The following is a 22,793-nucleotide window of genomic DNA, read 5'->3' as shown; positions in this document are numbered from 1 at the left end:
ACTAAGCCTTATCAAACAGCCATTATTTTTTCCCAGCTGTGACTCTAATATACAATCAAAAAGTCTGAAAGGTCACTCATATTCTTTGTACTACTTAATGATGAGTTAATTTTGCTCTACTGACAGCCATGTCTGGAAACAGTCTGGTGACAACAATTAGGAATAAATACACAAGAGTGTGCTACTAGTGTATTGTGGTAGAACTCAGGATTGCTAGGAAATAATTCTACAATATGTCTACACAACTGTCTAGAGACAGACATCCAGAGAGATTCGGCTGGGAAACCTAATTGATACAAAGTTCATTTCAAAAGGTGGGAATAAAGTAAAGTTGATGAGACTTGCACCTTCGCATATATTCTAATTTTCAAATCAGATTTTTATAGCAGATATTCTTGAACATATACCCAATGGACATTTCTGAAGCTGAACTACAAATACATTCCATTTATTTTTTGAAAAAAGGAAAATGTTGTTCCTACTGTATGAATAAAATATAAAATATTGTTAGCAGGATGACTCAGTAAGAATAGCAAGATACTGTATCAATGTTCACCTTCTCTCCATGTAACTTTATAAAAACAATAATCTTCAAAATGATTTATTTTAGAAGCTTAATATTTTAAAAAAATCCCTCATTTCATATTTAAGTAGACTTGATCACTAGGTTCCAGCTATGAATTCCTAAAGGTTTATTTCATGTCAGAAAAGATATGATAGGATCAAGTTTCTAAAGAAAAGCTATGTCAAAAGGCCAAACTGGCTCTAAAAGCACACTGGAAACATACCTATCACACTCTTGGCAAAAGAAGCCCGCTTTAGAGTTGCCAGACCAAGGTCTCCGATCTTGACTGAGCCAGTAGGACCAGTGATAAAGATATTGTCACATTTAAGATCCCGGTGAATAATTGGTGGAGTTCGTGTGTGGAGAAACTGAAGCCCTTTAAGGATTTGCCGACACCAGCTTCTTAAAACTTTGATTTTCATCACTTTAAACCTTTTTAAGTACCTGGAGAAAGCAAAGTAAACCAAACAGGTTATCAATGATATGAGGTTCTACTTTGAAGAATTTCATTAAATTCTGACATACCAAAGATAGGAATATCAAATTTGGAATACTGAACCTCAGTATAAGTTTAAGGGTCTGAGATAAGTTCAAAATGAAATTCTATCAAAAGACAAGAAAAATGACTTTAAAAAAAAACACTTTACATACATAAATATATATTTACACATATATAAGACAAGATAATGAACTTTATAAAAACACATCTCTATATCTACATTTTTTTCATATACATATGGTGTGGGGAAGTACATGCACCTGTCCATGTATGGAAGTCAGAAGAGACTGGGAAATCCTCTGGAGCTGAAATTACAGGTGTTTGCTGGTTGCCTGGCTTCTTACCTGGGTGATGGGATCTGTCTTCATGACTGTGCAGTAAGTAATCTTAACCATCTCTCTGGCTAGTAGTTTGTTTTCAAAGGATCTAACTATGTAGCCCAGGCTAGCTTCAAACTTGCCATTGTTCTGCCTCTGTAAACTTTTTGTTATTTGTTTGTTGAGAAAGGGACTCATGTAACCCATGCTACCATGTTTGATGACAAACTCCATGACTCACATGGTATAAAGAGATAATGTCCCTTAAGTGTTATTTGACCTCCATATGCATGCTATGAAATGTGTATGTGCACACACACCTAAGTAAATGTAATAATTTTTTAAAAGGTCTTATGTGGTAAATGGAACAATTTTGGGGTACGGTATAATAAATAACAGTTCTATGACTGAGGTGCAGTACTGATAAGTAAAGATAGGGGACGGAATAGAAAGATGCTTCAGTGGTTAAGAACACTTGTGGCTTTTTTCAGAAGACCTACGTTCATTTCCAAGCATTCATGCCAGGTGGCTAATAACTACCTTTAACTCCAGCTCCAGGGAATCCAGCACCCTATTCTGGCTTCTCTGGGCACCTGTGTGCGCACACGCACATTTAAAAAAATGGAAAAGGAGAAGAGTAGCTGACCTGCTGCACAAGACTAATGACTTAAGTTTGATTTCTGGAATTCATGGTGAAAGAAATGAATTCTGGATTTAGTCTTTCTACCTCTAAACTTGTGCCACGGCACATGTCTAGACTAGCACATACACATTATTCTCATTCATATTCTATTTATTCTCATAGTTGCTCTCCTTTCCACCCATCTCTCCTCCTCCCCCGTACCCATAATGATAAAGTACACTTTAAAAAGGAAAGGAAACTGGCCTCACGCCTTGTATAAGAAATCTACGGGGGTCCATCCCATAATCAGCCACCAAACACAGACACTATTAAATACACCAGCCAAGATTTTGCTGAAAGGACCCTGATATAACTGTCTCTTGTGAGGCTATGCCAGTGCCTGGCAATTACAGAAGTAGATGCTCACAGTCATTGAGCATCTCTGTGTTCCAGAGATGGAACACAGGGCGGGCCCCCAATGGAGGAGCTAGAGAAAGTACCCAAGGAGATGAAGGGGTCTGCAACCCTATAGGTGGAACAACAATATGAACTAACCAGTACCCCCAGAGCTCATGTCTCTAGCTGCATATGTAGCAGAAGATGGCTAGTCGGGCCATCAATGGGAAGAGAGGCCCCTTGGTCTTGCAAACTTTATATGCCCCAGTACAGGGAAACACCAGGGCCAAGAAGTGGGAGTGGGTGGGTAGGGGAGCGGGGGGAGGGGGGAAAGAGGGAGGAAAGAGGGGGGGAATAGGGAACTTTTGAGGTAGCATTTGAAAAGTAAATGAAGAAAATATCTCATAAATAATTTTTTAAAAATCTAGACAACTAACTACCTAGGGATAATGAAGTTATAGACCTTGAAGAAGAATCTACAACTTCCACTTCACTATACCAACATAATCCCTAACTACATTTTATTTTGTTTTTTTTTTTTTTTTTTTTTTTTTTTTTTTTTGGTTTTTCGAGACAGGGTTTCTCTTTATAGCTCTGGCTGTCCTGGAGCTCACTTTGTAGACCAGGCTGGCCTCGAACTCAGAAATCCGCCTGCCTCTGCCTCCCGAGTGCTGGGATTAAAGGCGTGCGCCACCACGCCCGGCTCCTAACTACATTTTAAACATTTGTTCTTATAACCACACAGAAGTGTGGTTCTTACCCTAAAATGAGGAAAGTTCTCTTAGTAGCAGGTGGAGACCATTACAGCACAACTGCTCAAAAATGCAGAGTTGTAGAGCCCAGATATAACTGATACATCTACAACTCTGCTTAGACATCACCTAAACAAAGACAACATCAACAGACATGCTACAAGGGACAAAATCTTAACCCTTGACAAAGACCTATAAGCAACTGAGGACTGTTTAGAGTGGAAAAATTAGTATTTCCCTGGAAAAAGCACACCAATAGGTTATCAACTACAAAATAGTTAGCCCTGAAAACATATACTACATATAACATTATATAGACTGAATAGGTATTTATATACTTATGAATTTGTATATATACATACATTCATAACAATTGATAAACTGGAGAAGGGGAATGAATCTGAAAGAGAGCCAAGGAGAGCAGGTACCATGGGAGGGCTAAGAGGAAAGAAAGGGAGAAGAGAGATGATATAATTATATTATAACCTCAAAAAATATTTAAGAAGGGAAAGGAGAAATTCCTGAAAGTAGTCACAGAAAAAGTCCACAGTTCCGTATATTTTTTGCTCCAAGTCTCCATGTAACTGATGAAATATGTACATATACAACAGAATCCACAAGGCAATTAACATGAAAAGAACAACAGCTCAGGGGCTGGAGAGATGGCTCAGTGGTTAAGAGCACTGACTGTTCTTCTAGCGGTTCTGAGTTCAGTTCCCAGCAGCCACATGGTGGCTCACAACCATCTGTAATGGGATTCCCATGCCCGATTCTGGGGTGTCTGAAGAGAGTAGTAGTATACTCACATACATAAATAAATCTTTTTTTAAAAAAGAAAAAAGAAAGAAAGAAAAGAACTGCACAAACGGTCTCTGACAATACCTACCACTGTAGAGAAGATACTGGGAATGGGAATTGCACCCTGACGTGCATTTTATCTGTACATGCACAGGGTGAAGGAAGGAAAATCAACTATTTTCATATTATTATTTCTAAAGTACATGCAACTAGTCAATAGGAAAGAAAAATCTGTATTTGGGGAAAACTCTGTATTTGTATAAAATGTACATTTACCAAATATAAAAATCATAGTATAAAAACAAGTGTTAGCTAGGAAATGTTTTAAATGAATTTGCACAATATTAGTGCTCAATTAGTGAAGAGGTGAGGATATAAATAAAATCTTTACAGTAATCTTTTTTTTTTTTAAGAAATCCTACACCAGATCTGAATCAAAAATCTAAGAGTAAAACTAAAATAAAATTCTACATTTGGATGTAGCAATTAAATAAGCGTAATAGCAAAGGCAAGTGGGTGCTTTGACTACATGTATGCCTGTGCACCAAGTGTGTGCCTAGTGTCCACACTGGCCAAAAGTAGAAGTCAGAGCCTCTAAGACTAGAGGCTTAGAGTTAAAGACAGACAGTTGTGAGCCTGCTGGGACCTGAACCAGGGTTCTATGCAAGAGAACCTGGTGTTCTTAGCTCTTAAACAATCAATCTCTCCAGCCCCCTAATTACGTTAATCCTCAAAACCTGATTTGGGGAACGGTTGGATGAATCAAGACATGCTGTTCTCTAAGAGTTGATAAAAAAGGCATTAAAAACAAAACCAACCAAACAAAAATGATCAGTACCAGGGGTACCATAGACCCCTAACATTACAGCCTATTGCTATTGTTGGTTACCCTCTAAAAATTGATGGCCAGCCCCTACTGCTAAGGATACCACATAGCTGAAATGGAGAAAAATCAAGCTGGAGAATTCATCCCTACTGACAAACTTTCACAGCGCTGGAAGGTATTATGAACACTACAGCAATCAACAGCCCCACCCAACTTAGAACCCAAGTGAGCTACAATAAGAACTGGCCGAGCAAGAAATGCAATTGATACAATTGATATTGGCAAAATGTTATGGGAGTAAGTAACTACTAGTTTATGACTGAATTTAAGACAGAACCCAGGCCTGATACTACTCTGCTAAGTAGTAGGGAAAACAGCCATAGCACTAGAGTGCCTCCTGGTGGCTTCAGTACCTCTACACTAGTACATCTCTCAAACCTCAGGAGAAGCTTCTTTTTTTGCAGCAGGTGAATCCTGAGATTAACAATTAGTAAACATGTAGAGAGAATTAGAGTTTCCAGACTGCTCAGTCCTAAAGGACATCTATGTCACACCTCCTCTCTCTGTGGCTCAGGGATCATTGCCAAAGAGGGGGTGAAAGGTTATAAGAGCCAGAGGTAGTAGTGGAAGACTGCTGTTAAACAATGTTTTCTATACATTAGAGAGCTCTATACCTGATCAAAAACTCATGACTGGGAGGTTTTAGGATCTAAAGCAGTGGTGCTCAACCTTCCTGATGCTGTGGCCCTTTAGCACAGTTCCATCATGTTGTGGTGATGGCAACCACAAAATTATTTCATTGCCATTTCATAACTTTAACTTTGCTACTATGACTTGTAATGTAAATATCTGGTATTTGACTCCTGCAGAGATTGTCCCACAGGTTGAGAACCACTCACTGATAAGAACTTAGTACTGTTGGCAAGCAAAACTGACAGCAAACTGCCTACTAAATGTTTAAATTTATACACATAGACAAATGCTTTTCTTAGCCTTAATTAGAGAAGGTTCTCTTTGTAATGAATGTAAATGCAGACTCATAGCTGCTCAAGTTGGTGAGAGTAAGTGATAGCTGAATGTTCAACTTTGAACAAAACCTTTTAACAACCTTTCTAAATCTTAGGAAATTTGTGGAATTGGGACAGAAAACTATAAGATCCAAAGATAGTGGTAAAAACTATGGGATGGCCCGGCAGTGGTGGCACACGGCTTTAATCCTAGCACTCAACAGACAGAGGCAAGTAGATATGAGTTTGAGATCAGCCTAGTCTATAGAGTGAGTTCCAGGACAGCTAGGGCTACACAGAGAAACTTATTCAAAAAAAAAAAAAAAAAAAGAAAAGAAAAGAAAAAAAAAAACACAAAAAACAAACACCCAACAACATAATGTAACTACAGAATGCTATTTTCCAGGAATGACTCCACCATCTCATCATCTCACAGAAGCTTGCATCTGCCTGTATAAAATTGGGCATAGCCGGGTGTGGTGGTACATGCCTTTAATCCCAGCACTCGGAGGTAGAGGCAGGCAGATTTTTAAGTTCGAGGCCAGCCTGGTCTACAAAGTGAGTTCCAGGACAGCCAAGGCTATTCAGAGAAAACCCTGTCTCCAAAAAAAAAAAAAAAAAAAAGGGCCTACCCCTTGGTCCTGTGAAGGCTCTTTGCCCCAGTATAGGAGAATGCCAGGACCAGGAATAGGAGTGGGTGGGTTGGAGAGCATGGGGAGGGGGAAAGGGGATAACGGATTTTCAGAGGGGAAACTAGGAAAGGGGATAACATTTGAAATGTAAATAAAGAAAATATCTACCAAAAAAAAAAAAGATTGGGCCTATCATGGATAGGGGAACAGGGTCCTACATACATACACCACCAACCCCATTCCACCCTACTGAACTACTAGTTACCAATTTTGGAGGAGGAGATGTCACTTTCTTCAATTTTGTACCCACTAATAAGCCCATCAGACTCCAATACACAATTCCAAACACATGTTCACAAGGGGTTAAACTCAACCAGTCATAAAAAAAGCAAAAAACAAAAAGGCATGAATGTGGGGAAAAGATTTGTGAGCAGAAGGGGAAGTGGCAGGAATTGGGAAGATATTGGAGGAATGAAAGAATAATCAGACTATACAATATTTATATATGAAATTGTCAAAGAAAGATTTTTTTTTTAAGACAGTCTTACTAAGTGTCTGTCCCTGACTGCTCTGGAATCTATTAGATAGAACAGACAGACCTCGTAGAGACCTGCCTGTCTCTGCCTCCTGAGTACTGAGATATAAAGGAGTGTACCAGGAGCAGGATCTTAGGAAATTTTAATGAGTTGTTCTTAGGCAAATCTTGTTCAACTATGCCTGTCATTTCAGGATAGAGTCTCATTTTTTCCTTAAGTCTTCTACTATTTATTCTCAATTGCCCTTCATATAACTGTTTGCATATTCATTTTCACCTTTCCATAAATATTTAATATATATTACTTTCAGAATTACCCATAGTATCTTTAGCTGCTCCAGTATTCATTTCTGGTTGTGTCTTCATAGTTTTTTAGTGGGCTCATTATTTAACTATGAAATCATCTGTCTAGTTACTTTTCTGTTGCCATAACAAAATACCATCACCAAGGCAACATATTAAGATATATTTAATTGGGCTTACAGTTTCAGAGAGTTAGAGTTAGGGGCCATGATGGTGGAGCAAAGACATTGGCACCAGACACATCTGAGAGCTTGCATCCTAATCCACAAGTATTAGATAGAAAGACTAGAGAAGTCTAGCTCAAGGCCTGACCCCTCTCCCAACAAGACTATACCTCTAATCCTTCCCAAATAGTTCCATCTACTGAACCAAGTATTCAAGTACATGGGCCTGTGAGAGTCATCCTCATTCAAACTACCTTTGAAAACTTATCTGTAGATAGTGTGACCATCACTGAACTATGAAAATGTCCATGGAAATTTCATTTGGGTTCACTTATGGCATATCTTTTGACCTGAGTTTCCTGCACTAGCTAGGCAGCAGAATTTACATTGAGAATATATATATTATTAATTTATTATTGTACATGAGAGAATGATAGAGATGAGTACAAAGTACATGCATTGATAGCAACTTGGAGAGGAGAATGGGGCAAAGAGTATTTTTCAGAGACTCTTCTTTCATCCAAAGGGCCAAAGCTTTTTGTAGTTTTTACTAAAGATTGGAGTGCCACATTTATTTAGCTTTTTATGGACAGTTACATTTTTTAACATGGGTTATATTCTAATCTTTCTCTCTGCCAGCTGTCACTTTGTGAATACAAACTTGTATCCATTTTCTCGTGCACCCTATTTGATGTAACGGTGATTTGTCGTCCCTTATAATTTTATTGGGGATTACCCTTTCCCACTGATGCTTAGATATATACTAAAACTACTTATGTTAAATTCCACATTGCATTTTACAGGTGGCAAGCAGCCAGTTCACATGCAACCCTCTGCTTGTACCCAAAATGTTTCTCTATAGTTTTGTTTTGTTTGAACAGGTCTCATTTAGTTGGCCTTTAACTCACTATGTAGCTGGGCCTGGCCTTGAACTCCTGATTCTGCCTACATCTTCCAAGTGCTAGGATTACATGTGAACATCACACTAGACTTTCAATATCGTTTTCATTTGCTTGTTTTAAGATAGTGTCTCATGTAGCCTGGACTGGCCTCAAACTTGCTAAATACCTGAAGATGAACTTGCTTGAACTTTTTGCAACCTCTGAAGAACTGAGATTTCAGCTATACCAACACACCCTGTAATGTGGTATGGCTGAATAAACCCAGGATTTTGTATTCTGTGCATACTAGTTAAGATCCAATTGATTCTGAGTTACACTCTAATATAGTTGTTGTTTCTTCTATTTCCTCTTCCTTCTCTTCTTCCTCCTCCTCTTATTAAACAAATAAACTATACTGCCTGGTGTGTAGTATCTATAATCAACTCTAGCACTCTGGAGGCAGAAGCACATGTACTGCTTAATTCTAGGCCCATCTGGGGTTCCATAGCAAGTTCCAGCTCAGCCAAGGCTACATAATAAGAGTATGTCTCCTATGGCTCTAGCATTAAAGGTGTGCATCATAATGCTCAGCTCTTACTTTACTTTTTAACATTTTTCATTACTTTTACATTTATTTGTTTCTTTGTTTAGGGTTTTTGAAGACAGGGCTTCTCTGTAATCCTGGCTCCTAGCACCCATAATAAAACAGCCCACTACAGCCTGTAACTTCAGCTCTATGGAATCTACCACCCTCTTCCCCCCTACAAAGGCTCCCATGCATATGGCATACACTCACAGATATACTCATTTATACATGAATTAAAAAATAAATCATGGGGCTGGAGAGATGGCTCAATGGTTAAGAGCACTGACTGCTCTTCTGAAGGTCCTGAGTTCAAACCCCAGCAACCACATGGTGGCTCACAACCATCCATAATGAGATCTGAGTCCCTCTTCTGGAGAGTCTGAAGACAGCTACAGTATACTTAAAATAAATAAATAAATAAATAAAAATAATAATAAATCATGAAAACTTTTAGTAGATTCATTAATTTTATGTATGTTTTTGCCTGTGTATCTGTGTGTGTACCACATGCAAACTTGGTGGCCACAGAAGTCAAAAGGTGTTTGATCCCTGGAACTGGAGTTGTACATGTTTGTAAACTACCACAGCCATGCTGAGAATCAGATATGGATTCTCTGCAAAAGTAACAAGTGCTCTTAACTACTGGGTGCTCTAGCTCAATAGTCATGACTTTAAAAAACAAACAAACAAATAAGCAAGCAAGATACAAGTCAAACCATTGTAATGTGACAGACTGCTGACTAGCAATTAGGTATCTGTATCATTGAAAAGATTTTCAAGGTGTAGATAGACATACAACTACCACACAACTTTCTTTTTTTTTTTTTTTTTTTTTTGGTTTTTCGAGACAGGGTTTCTCTGTGTAGCCCTGGCTGTCCTGGCACTCATTTTGTAGACCAGGCTGGCCTCGAACTCAGAAATCCGCCTGCCTCTGCCTCCCGAGTGCTGGGATTAAAGGCGTGCACCACCACGCCCGGCTCACACAACTTTCTTTAAACCACTCAAGTATTTATCAAGTTTCAGACACTGTGCTACAAAGTAAAGTCTAGTAGAAGAAGCAGGTATTCATATAAGGAGCCTGAATGAATATCATCATACCCATTATCATCATCTTCATCCTCTCCAAGAGAGAGATGGAGATGACCACCAGCAGTTAAAGTGATTGCAGAGGACCTGAGTTCAGCTTTCAGCATCCCTGTCTAGTGCTTCACAACTACCTGTTAATCTCATTTTAACCAGTAGAGGGCAACCTTGACATTGATTTCTACTTCCTAAACTGCTCAATTTTAAAAATATCAATCAATATGACTTAAAATTAACTAGGTTTATTCAGCAACAAACTCATCCCAATAGGTACCAATAAATAACCACCTTATTATTTTATATGCAAGAGGATTTTGTGGGTAATAAAAACACATTGGTTGAAAGAATTATTTCTGTCATAGTAGACTAAACAACAAAAGTAGATCTAAAACAAGAGATTTCTTGAAAATATTGATTGACTTACGTCTTAAGTGTTCCAGATGTCATTAGTTCAGTCACTAAAACAATGCATTTTTTTCCTTTTACTGTGGATTCCCAGGAATCATAGAATCGAACAATGTTCGGATGTTGAAGACCCTTTAACATTTCAGCCTCTTCTTTGAATCTTTGCCTTTCAGATTTTGTTAACTTTCGATCCTAAAAGGCAAAAAACAAAACAATGTGATTTAAAATGATAAAACACGAGTCACATAGCTAAATTAGGATGCTAAATAAGCTGGTCATGATGGCACATGGTGGCAATCTCAGAAGTCAGGTAGCCCCAATGAGGCAGTAAGACTAAGTTCAAAACTAAATAAATAAATAAAATATGCCAGGCATGGTGGCGCACGCCTTTAATCCCAGCACTCGGGAGGCAGAGGCAGGCAGATTTCTGGGTTCAAGGCCAGCCTGGTCTACAAAGTGAGTTCCAGGACAGCCAGGGCTACACAGAGAAACCCTGTCTCAAACAAACAAACAAACAAACAAAAGAGCTGGAGAACAGAAGCCGGGCAGTTGGTAACACACGCCTTTAATCCCAGGACTTGGGAGGAAGAGGCAGACGGATTTCTGAGTTGGAGGCCAGCCTGGTCTACAGAGTGAGTTCCAGGAGAGCCAGAGCTACACTGAGAAACCCTGCCTGGAAAAAACAAAACAAAAACAAAAAACAAACAAACAAAACAAAAACAAATAAAATAAAAAGAGTTGGAGAACAGACGAACAGACTACTGTATATTTAAGAAAAATGGATTATATAAAGTGATGCTTAAATTATTTATCATTAGTATCAATGTCTAAAATATAATCTCATTCTGTAAAATACAGTTAACTTGTCACTTCCAAAATAAGTCAATAATTGTTAGAACAGGCGATTAATGTCACAGAATAGTTATAGGCAAAGACTTACTAATCAGATCTATATAGAAAAAAACATATCTTGGGAAAAAACAAAAAAAAGTTAAATGATATATATCTTTGTACTAATTAGAACTTTCTATGAATATGCTGTATAATCTAACAAAATTGTTATCATAATCAAGCAATCTAGTAATTATGTTCTCACCATGTATTAAGTTCTTGGTGCCTTTACAGGAGCTAATTTACTTCCTATCTGAGATGAAGAATGAAGTAAGAATCCAATTTGGCTTTATAGTTTGTTAAAGTCCATACAGGCAATGTCTTGATTGTTCTGTTTATTAAAATGGAAACTATCTTTAGTCACTCTCAGTATAGATATCACAATGTAGTATTGCCAGCAAAACTAAAAGTGATTTAATATTACAATGTTTTAGCAAAACGAAGTGATTTTAATATTATACACCTAATTTAAACTAATTTAAAATCCTTTGGGTAACTAGAATGGACCCTCATTTCTACTCCTTAACCTTAAATGAACACTATCCTAAATTTAGGTATAAGAATCATTGGTTTTTATACTCTGCCAAAAAAAAAGAACATATCACAATTTATATATTACATACTAAGGAATCTTTAGGCACTTACTCATTTGTTGCTTCTTCAATACCACGAATAAGGTTGTACTGTTAATTTTTTTGGCTTGTATATATAACTATTTAAAGAACACTGGGGTTTTTGTTTAGCCCTGGCTGTTCTGGAACTAATTATGTAGTCCAGTCTGACATTTAACTCAAGAGATGTACCTGCTTCTACATCCCGAGTGCTAGGATTACAGGCATGTGCCACCAAGCCCAGCTTAGACACTTTCTCATAGGATTCACAAAGTTCTTCATTTATAAACTTACAGGACTGGACAAATGGCTCATTAGTTAAGAGTAGTTGTTGGTCTTGCAGAGACCCCAAGTTCAGTTACCAGCACCAGTATAATAGCATACAACCATCTATAATTCCAGAACCAGGGATTCTAATGCACATTCTTCCAACCTCCTCTAGCACCAGGCATGTACACTCTCATTTACATACATAAAATAAATCTAAATATTTTAAAGATTTACAGACTTGCACAAATAAATGTTAATTTTCATTAACTTTGAATTAAGACTTGCCATTTCTTAATTATGAATGTAAACATCTAACAGTATTCTGTATTACCTACAATTTTTAATCACTGTTGGACTTAATCAAATAACAAATAATTATAGATATCCCAAAATGCCACTCTGATTAATCACTACTTGGAAATCACCATAGCTATTAGATCTTGCACTACATCATAGAATCTATTAGTGATATATACAATGCCACTTCTAAAAAAAAAAATGATACTTTGATAACTAAAGCAACTTCTTTTCTGCTCTTCTGTGCTTTTGCTATGGTCTAAATGATTCACATTAAAATTTTAGCCTCAACGATATTAGGAGGTAGACCCTTTAGGTAGTGACTTTATAAGGGGGCGGGGACTTCAGGGAAGAAATTAATCTCTTCATCCTGTTCCACCATGTGAGGATGCAACAACAACATGATACAAGTTCTCTGAGGCACAGTAAGTACTGACCAGACATGGCAAGTTGACCTAGAACTTCCCAGTTACCTAAACTATGAAATCTTTTCTATTATTTATAAATTAATGTCATCTAAGTACATTATAGTAGCCTATGCAGTCTAGACATTGACTTATGTCTGAAGGTTACCACAGCTACACATGCTCAAGAGCACACATGGTAGTTATCTACAACACATCAACTTTGTCAATTTGGTGAGTGTAAAACCAATCAGTGCCATTAATCTGCTTAAACAACCTTTTACTTTTCTGAGAGGGTCTTATATTGATTGGGGTGTGTGTGTGTGTGTGTGTGTATTCCCCAGATAATTTTGAAATTGCAGCCCTATCTCAATCTCAGATATGCATCATCAATGCCTACTCTAATTGTATTTTTTAAATAAAAATTTCAAGCGTTTGTTTCTCTCTCTCTCTCTCTGAAATAAACTCCTCTCAACCTTCACTCTTTCTCTTTAAGACTTTATGTGTAGAAATGCATACATGTGTGCTTGTGGGACTTTATTGTTTCTCATTTCTACTGCTTTCTGATATCATAATCTTTACTAATTTCCTTGTTACTACAACACATTTATTAATTAAACCATGGGGCTTAAAAAAGGCAATGTGCCAGTGTCTGCTCCAGACAGAAGGATGAGATGAGCATAAATGAAAATGCAAGTGAGTTTGAAATATAGATTGGGGTGGGCAGGTGGTTACCCATAAAGAACATAAAATAGGCCAAGCTAGGCATAGTGATGGTATACCTATAATCTTAGCACTCAGGATTGAGATTTTTTTAAAGTCAGAAGAGGCTGTTTTTCTCCAAAACACAAACAAAACCACTTCCAAACCAAAGCATAACAGCACAACAACAAAAACTCTACAGGGATAAGAATTCAGATTCAAAAGTATTTATGGAGAAGTTCGAGACTGGGAAAAGTCTAGTCATTATTCCTTCCATGATATCAAAAACAAGGCTAAGGGCTGAGGGATGACTCAGCAGGTAAAGGTATTTGCCCATAAACCAGATGTCCTGAGTTCAATTCAATCCCTAGAAGCTATGGTAAAAGGAGAGAACTAACTCCTGAAAGATGAAAGATGTCCTCTGGCCTAAACACACCCATGCAAGCAGCCATGCACGCACATACACTAAAAAACAAAGCTAAACTGGGCATGATTATACTTAGTACTTGTGAGATTGAGTTTGGAGAAGGATTAGCCTGGACTATGTAGTATGACCTACCCTAACTCACACACACAAAAAAAAAAAAAAAAAAAAAACTAAGAGAAAATGGCCTGGGGAGGTGATGTAGGGGAAAATATGGTCATACTAAAGAACTTATTAAGAAGAGAGTTTTCTAGCCATCACTTCCAAGGAACCCAATTCCTAGAGGAGAGATTTGTCTTTCCTCATACAGAGACAATCCTATACATTTGAATTAGTCACAATAATCAGTTTAATACAACAGTCCACTTCATAAGCAAACAAGTTTTCTCACATCCTCTTTGGACTTCTTCCTCATCAAAATCTTGCTTGTTCTCTAAACTATTACTATTAGACTGGCAAAAAACATTATTTCACTGGGCTGGTGAAATGGCTTAGTTAAGTAAAAGCACTAGTTACTACATAATTGATAACATGTTACAGATTCCCAGGACCCAAATGATAGATGGATAAAACTGGCTTGGACAAGTTTTCCACTCACCTCTAACACATATATCCAACAGCAATGAAAAGTAAAGTAACGTTAAAAAAATATAAACAAAGCTCTCTTTCACATTTTTTTTGTATTTTATTTCAACTCTCCAATCAAAGGCTGTGTTCCTTTATCCACAAAAGTCACCTCACTTGTCCTCTAGGGTTCATTAGTCATGATGACACAATTATTGTATTCATGTATGAACTTTCCAGAAATTAGTCAAAGGAACAGGTCTAAGTAACTGAAGGCTAGATGACTGAAGAAGATGGTAGTACTAATCATTTAATATTTGATTTTAGGGCATTTTCACTTCATATTATATCAATTTTTCATTATACCGCCACAACATCAGTATATTATTTTCAATCTCTTTAACTCTTAAAAGATACGAGGTTACGTTAGGAGTACAGAGTTCAAGGCCAGTCTGATCAAATAGTGCCACCTTATCTAAAATAAAAACAAAAATATAAAAAGCTAACAGAAAAAGAAGGAAAGAGAGATGGGAGTGTGGCTATGTTACTTAAACTAGTCTTGAACTCAAGGGATTCTCTTGTCTCAGTCACCCAAGTAGCAGGACTACAGTTGCAACTGCACCTGATTTAAAATATACTTTATTACTAGACATGAGGGCTCATGCTTTGTAATACTAGCACTTGGAAGGCTGAGGAAGAAATATGAGTTTGAAATGTGCCTGAATTACAGACATACAAGTTTCAAGGTAGCATGAACTACACACACACAAAACTTTATAATCTCAGTTTACTGTCACTTTTACCTAGAATATCAGGGATCTAACTTGCTAAAGGTTTTGACTGCTGCCATTAGTTTTGCAAATGATTTATGACACTGGATAATGAAGTTACTTAAAGCTGCAATTTGTTGAAATTCCCATATATCCTATGTTTCTGTTGACAAGCTCCTAAGCTTACTTAAGTTTGTTGACTCAGAAATAGTAATCAGTCCTAGCTATGACTCTTATGCAATGAGCTTATCTGCATCATACCTGTATGCCCTGCATGTCTCTGGTTATAATTCTAAGAGTATACTTTCTTCAGCTTCTGATTTTATCATTTATTCTCATTCTGTAACTTCTTTCTCTATGCCCTTACCACATAGGCAATGGAAGTCTTGTGGGAAAGTGCAGGGGTTACTTTGCCTTTTCTTATAAAGATCTTCCAACTCACCTCCCACTTCCCAAAGACTCCTCATTATTTTCCCTAATTCCTAATCCCTGGCTCTATTCTGATGCTTCTGTCTCTTCCCTGAACTGCTTCTTGAAACCCTTAAAAAGTACACTACTGCTAGCCTTGAGTCACCAGAAGGAAGGGCAGAAGAACCTTCCTAGACAAGTATTTTTCTGCAACAAATACTATAGAAACTTTAAAAGGCAAATAAGGTTTTGAAGGCTAACAAATAAGCACATAGGAGTCTGAGAATCATTAATAATAGAGATAGGATAAAAGAAGCTAAAGGACCACAGAAATAAACTAAAGGCTGAATGGCTAACTGCTGCTGTGAACTCTGTGCCACTCTGGGAATGCCCACCAATAAAAAATATTAGGAAGGCGCCAGTAAGGTCCTAGCCAGAGCTATAATGCAGCCAAGCACCTGCAAATCATATATGTAAGTGAAAAGGACACTGGAATACAAAACATCCCTTTGAAGGAAAAGGAACAACGATTCCCTGCCCTCTCTGCAAACAAATGGGATACTAGAAAGAAAATTTCTCCAGCTCTGAAACAAGTGCAAATACAGGAAAAGTCTTGAAAACTAAGAGATTGCAGATCCTTACCCAGAAATCCAGCCTCCTGAGAGTAGAGAAGAATTTCAGAACAATTAACAACTGCCTATGGCCCTTGTCACTTGCTTTCCAGCTTTAAGCCTGGAAGTTTCTAGAATCTCAACAGAAGCCCCATTTACAGGGAAGGAATGTATACTAAACTCTCTTTGCAACCCTAGTAGGTTCTAGTAGGTTTTACTTTATTAGATTATATAGATTATAATTGGGCCCAAGGCATTTCCAGAGCCATCCTATATATAATCTGACTTCTCAAAGGAAAACAAACACCACTAAAGTTTTCTAGCAACTTTCTGAGATGTTAATTTTCAAGCTACCAAACTGGTACACAGGGCTAATGCTGAGACAATTAATTGTGACTCTTTCTTGAGAAGTATAGATCTCTATTTGGATATGTCTTATTTTCTGTGACTCTCTCTTGAAGAAACCCATACCCATGTTCTTCTTAGTGGAACATTTTTTTTTTCTCAGACACTCATGATTCATTTTCATTAAAATATCTTTAAGGCCAGCAAGATGGGTGAGTTGTTAAGAAACTTGCCATATAAGCCAGAGCTCATCCCTAGAACACACATAAAAGTAAAACCAACACCACAAAGTTTGTTCACTGACCTCTACATGCATGCAGTGGCATACGTGCTTATGTGCCTGTGTGTGCACATTCACACACACACACTATTTTAAAGAAATAACAATAAACTCTTCAATTCTGCTTATATCATTCAGCTAGGCTTAGAATTCTTTTCTGCATCAAAGCTAAGAGTCCTAGTTGAACCTGAGTCAAGGTCCTTTAAAGGCTTAGGGGAACTCTCCTGAGGACAACATCACAGAGCAGTGTTCTCAACACTGATGAATTCCAGAGGAAACTGAGGCTATCCAATGCTCTGGTGCCTCAGGACAACTGAACAGACTAAAGGCCCTCTCTTTCCCCTACATCACCATATCAAGCAATTCTGAAAGGGACTGGAAAAACAAAATCAAACAAATTGAATATACTTGTGAACTGACACTTAACCTCAAATATGTCTTTAAGAAAAGACCACATAAGACCAGCAGTGGTAGTACCTGCCTGTAACCCTAGAACTATGGGAGTCTGAGATAGGATTAGGAATTGGAGAGTAACCTAGGCTACTAATGAGACCCTGTCTCAAAAAGAGGGTGGAGAAAAGAGGGGAGGGTAAGAGTCTGGAGGGAAGAAGAAAAGGGGAAAAACCAGCAAACTAGGATTGAAGAGAAATGCCTCAGTAGGTAAGAATGATTACTATTCTCCTTCAGATGTCCCAAGTTTGGTTCCCAGGACTCAAATAGGAAAAATTGCTTGTTAACTAAAATCCATTAGCTATTTTATTGACTGATAGTTCAGTATACTCAACCTCAGTTCATTATTCTAAAGAAATTATTTCATTTAGAAAATCCACAAGGCCTCAACACTACAAAAGAACTACAAGTAACTAAGGAATACCTAAAAGTAGGAGAAATGTTTGTCAGGAAAGAACACACCAACTGGTTATTTAATAACAAATGGTCATCCCTAAAAACACACATACAAGTAACACTACATAGACTGGATAGGTTATATTTACGAGTGTGTGTGTGTGTACACATACATATATGCATTTAAATGAAAAAAAAAAAGGCTATGAATTTGAAAGAGCAAGAAGGTGTATAAGAGGGATTGGAGGGAGTAGTGAAAAGGGTAAATAATGTAACTATATTATAATTCCATTATATTATTAAAAATAAATAATTTTTAAAAGAAAAAAATCTCATTAAAAACAGTAATTAAAAAAGGTGGGAGCAGCAGATAACTCAGTGGATAAAAATGTTTGCCACGCAAACCGGGTAACCTGACTCGCACAATGGAAGGAGAACTGACTGTCCTCTACATGTGTGTCATGGGACATGAATCCCCCAGCACACAGGTCTCCCTCTCCCTACTACAAAGAAAATAAATTCAATGTACAAAATGTTTTAAAATTCAGCTTTTATATTCTCTAGCTAGAAATTTCTCTGTTTTTGTTTGTTTTTATAGCAATTTCATCCTTTTGGGGACCTCTTATTAGCCCCAGATGAAAAGTTCCAGACCAATTGACAACTGAAGCAGTGAAAATGTCTTCTATTAATTAAAACTGAATGTTTACAAACCCATACCTCAAAAAATATTTAATCCTCAAGTCATCCTAATTTCTTTGGTATTATATATTTGGTAACATCTGAAGTCTTCTAAATTAAGACTCCACATGGTAATTCTATATATCAAAATATGGCTGACATGCCTGGAATCCTTTGATTAAAAAAATTTAGGTCAATACTCGAGTCCTCCCTCCTTATCACTGTGCACCACACCAACTTACCAAAAACCTGAGCATACATTCCATTTTTAAAAAATAAGTACCACTAACTTAGGTACTTATGTTAGGTATTGTGATAAAAATTAATTTCAGAGATAATACAAGAGCAGTGTGAAACTACTAAAGTACAAATTCCAATTACTACATACAGATAATTTTAGTGAATCCATCAGGAATTTAAAATAAATCTTAATTATTTGAGTCTGGAATATTCTCTGATGAAGTAGCTTGTATAATAGCAATTATAATGATAGAAATACGTGCTTGGGTATTTTATTCTTTCTGTTTTATGTATGTTTAGTGTCTGAGTGTATGTGCATATATAGTATATAGCATTCATGGAGGTGAGAAAGAGGTCGCCAAGTCTCATAGAATTACAGATATTTGAGTTGCCATGTGGGTACTAGAAGCCCAACCCAGGTTCTTTAAAAGAGTACAAAGTGTTCTTAACCACTAAGACATCTCTCTCTATAGCCCCTGGCCCTATTTTATTATTCTTGATAATATCAGAAGAGGCTCAGGGAGTAGGTAAACAACCATTAAGAGGCAAAATGATTCTTGCAACTTAAAAAAAAATGCATATAAAGATACAATATAAAAATCACTCCTGGGCTGGTGAGATGGCTCAATGGTTAAGAGCGCTCTTCCAAAGGTCCTGAGTTCAAATCCCAGCAACCACATGGTGGCTCATAACCATCCATAACAAAATTCTGATGCCCTCTTCTGGAGTGTCTGAAGACAGTTACAGTGTACATACATATAATCAATCAATCAATCAATCAATCAATCTTTTAAAGAAAAAAATCACTCCTGACTTTTTTGTGGCCAAACCTAGATTAAAATGCTGGTGCAGATTTCCTTATAATCTTCCAATGCACTAGCCCTAAAATAAAACTGGGTCTATTCCATAGGAAAAAAGTTTACAATAGTTGAATTTTTTTCAATAGGTAAAATTATATGATAATCACAGGAATAAGGTACAATGTCGTTTATATCTCATAGAATCATCTTCTAAGAATTATTTGAAATCATACCAGAGTTTTAATTTTTTTTTAATTCTCAATTAAAAATACATAAGTATATTCTGGTTTTGTTCTTCTGTCAGACCCTTCTTTCTGTAGCTTATTCTTATTTATACTCATTTTACTGAAACTGGAAGAAAACTCTACTTTAAAAGATATCACTTTCTCAAAACAGATGTATACTATACTCATTTATAAGTTCTATCCACTAAGCACCCTCCACTTAAATCTCCCAATTTGGACCACAGATTTCTATGCTAGGGTCTAGGTCATTTCTCTGTACCCTTCTTTCTTGGGGTAGCACCTACACTGTATTTAAAACTTGGCTTACACAAAGCTTTAAGTTAATAAAATGTGACAGAAATGTAAAATAGTTGAATGACAAAAAAAAAAAAAAACCCACTATTTCTATTTTAACAACTACACACTATGTTTTTACTAAATGACTTACAGTATCCAGAGTAAAACAATACCCTAGACGTCATCAATTTAAAAGTGGTGGTGGTGGTGTATGTTTAACTGAAATAGCGAAGATCAATGTGAAAGCAACTAACAGAAAGGGCTGAACTTTTAGCTATCTCATTAGGGCCGAGCACTACTGTAGCTTTCTAAAGAAAGCAGTTAAGCTGAGAAAGGGACCAAGGAGAAAGTTAAGTCAGATGCAGATCAAATGGAAATTTTCTTCAGCATCAAATACCAACATTTTTTCTTAAGGAGTGGGGAGTCATTAAAGGAGAAGCCAATAGAACAAAACTCATTGAAGAACTAGCACTAAACCTGAAAGTCATACAAAAAAAGTGTCAGCACATGAGAGGAATATGTTGGTGGTTGTGGTAGATATTGCAAAGCTAATGAGATTCTCAATGAATTTGCTGACCCTGATATCCAAAACTGCTTTCTTTTATTTGGTTTGTTGTTTGGGGGGGTGGGGGGGTGGATATCAAATCTGGGACATAAACACAATTTGTTAGGTTTCAGAGACATGATAAAGCCCTGACTTAAGGAAATAGGCCAGATAAGATAGGACTCAGAGCCCTTGGGTAATATATACCAGTGATCCCAGCATTAAGTAGGGTGAGCTGAGGAAAGAGTTCAAGACACTCTTAAAAAAAAGTCAGGCATAGAACCAAAACTAAAGATATATTCACGAACAAAATAGGCTGCTACAAATAGGCAGAAAATTATTTTTTTAACAAAATAGCCCAAAAAGAATAATCAGGCAACAACAAAAACAACCACCACCACCTTCCCAGAAAAAGAAAACAAAAAATAAGTAGATCTCTAATTGAAATTCTTCTCAAAGAAAAAAAACACATATTTACAAGAGTCTATTTACCAAACCAGGTCAGATGGCAGGAAAATAGTTAAAACAAACAAACTGTAATGAAACGAGGATTAAGTTGAGTTTCCAAAAAAGAATAAATACCAGAACAGCCTCCTTTCTCTATGTACAGGTAGAGATCTAAGAACAACATTCTGAGCTGTTCCTCACAAGCTGTATCTACCTATCACCACCACCACCACCACCACCATTATTTTGAGACAAGATCTCTCACTAGTCTGGAAAGAGCCAAATAAATAATTAGTATGGTTGGCTAGCTGCTGAGTCCCACCACCTACTTGTCTTCCCCTCCCCATCACTGGCATTACAAGCATGCACCACCTCACCTGGCTTTTACTTTAAAAACAAAACAAAACAAAAAAACTAAGCTAAACAAAAACATGGGTTCTGAGGATCACACTCAGGTCATAAAGTACTTTACAGCCTGAGCTATCTCCCTAGCCTGGGAACAGAATGTAAAGAAGGAAAAGTGAAATTACAGAACCCTACAGAAAATTAGATTTTAAAAGTACTTTCATATGTAAATACACTCAAAAGTTTATCATACATGCATCTTTCTCTTATCAGCAAGACAGCAGATACATTAATATTGTAAGAATTACATTTAATAAATATCTATAAATATTAAATATATTTAACAAAATATTTTTTTATAATGTTAAAGAAGTGTTCAGGAACAAATCTGCAAAGGGGGAGACAAAAACAACAAAAGACCATGTGTGCTGCAAACTACTGTGTAGTTCAGGTTTAGGAGAGCACAAAAGCCTGCAAAAATCCCAAAGAAATTGGATATAGTATGAAAGACATTAAAAATGGGGGGGGGGGGGAGATGAGGTAATTTGAACCAAATAAATAAGAAAGTCTTGTGTCATTTTAGCATACCAGGCATTTTTGCTTTTTCTCTATTCTGGAGTCCCTTTCTGCAGAATGATATATTAAAAACTGCTTCATACTCATTAGTCTCTTGAATTTGTTATTAAACAATGAAGCTCTTACTTCCCAGAGTGCTGGGAATTGAACTTGGGTCCTTTCAAGATCTGGCCTCCATATGTAGGCATGCATGCATGCACACACGTGCAAGCAGCACAAATATAATACAATGTGATTGAGAGAAAAATGAAAAATATAAAAGAGAAATCAAAGCCAGGAATAGTGATATACATCTGTAAAACCAGCACTTAGAAGGTTGACTCAGGGTCAGTGAGATGGCTAAGGCACTAAAGAAGCTTGCCACCAAAGCTGACAACCTGAGTTCAATCCAGGGAACACATGGTGAAAAGAGAAAACTGACTCTCCCAAGTTTTCCTCTCATCTCTATACAAGCACTGTGGTATCAATAAGCTCACACACATGCATGTGAGAAAATAGAGAGTGTGAGGGAATTGGGGAAAGGGGGAAAAGAGGAAAAGGGGAGACAGTGAGAGAGGGAGGGTAGAGAAGAGGGAAAAATAAATCAGGGAGTCAGGAGTATTAAAAATTCAAGACTATACAAAAGTGAGTTCAAAACCAGTCTGGGCCACATGAGACCCTGTCCCAAAAATTGGGGAGGGGGGAGGAAGTTAAATAATAAATAAAAGGAGGTGCAAAGTCCAAAGTGATTCTCAGAAATTCGTTCTTGTAAATCAGGCACTCCGGAATTTGATAGACTGGTACAAGAGAAAGAGTCAAAACGGGGTGGTTGAGTAAAATTAAGAAATAGGGTCAACAAGATGTTTTGA

The 22,793-nt window shown here is 37.1% G+C and overlaps 1 protein-coding gene across 17 annotated transcripts in view; it reads right to left on the bottom strand.

Annotated features, from left to right (window-relative positions):
• Window positions 1-22,793, bottom strand: part of Wnk1 (WNK lysine deficient protein kinase 1) — a 122,732-nt gene that overhangs the window by 68,471 nt on the left and 31,468 nt on the right. For all 17 annotated transcript variants that reach the window (XM_085840042.1, XM_085840044.1, XM_085840043.1 and 14 more), the window contains exons 2-3: window positions 10,391-10,563; window positions 789-1,009 (exon numbers count right to left, since the gene is read on the bottom strand). In XM_085840042.1, the coding sequence (XP_085696168.1) occupies window positions 789-1,009; window positions 10,391-10,563 (394 nt within the window). The remainder of the gene's footprint in view (window positions 1-788; window positions 1,010-10,390; window positions 10,564-22,793) is intronic.

This window comes from Mus caroli, unplaced genomic scaffold (genome assembly GCF_978045245.1).
Source record: "Mus caroli unplaced genomic scaffold, Mus_caroli_1 scaffold_7, whole genome shotgun sequence".
NCBI lineage: Eukaryota > Metazoa > Chordata > Mammalia > Rodentia > Muridae > Mus > Mus caroli.
This window is presented reverse-complemented; position numbering and strand designations above follow the sequence as displayed.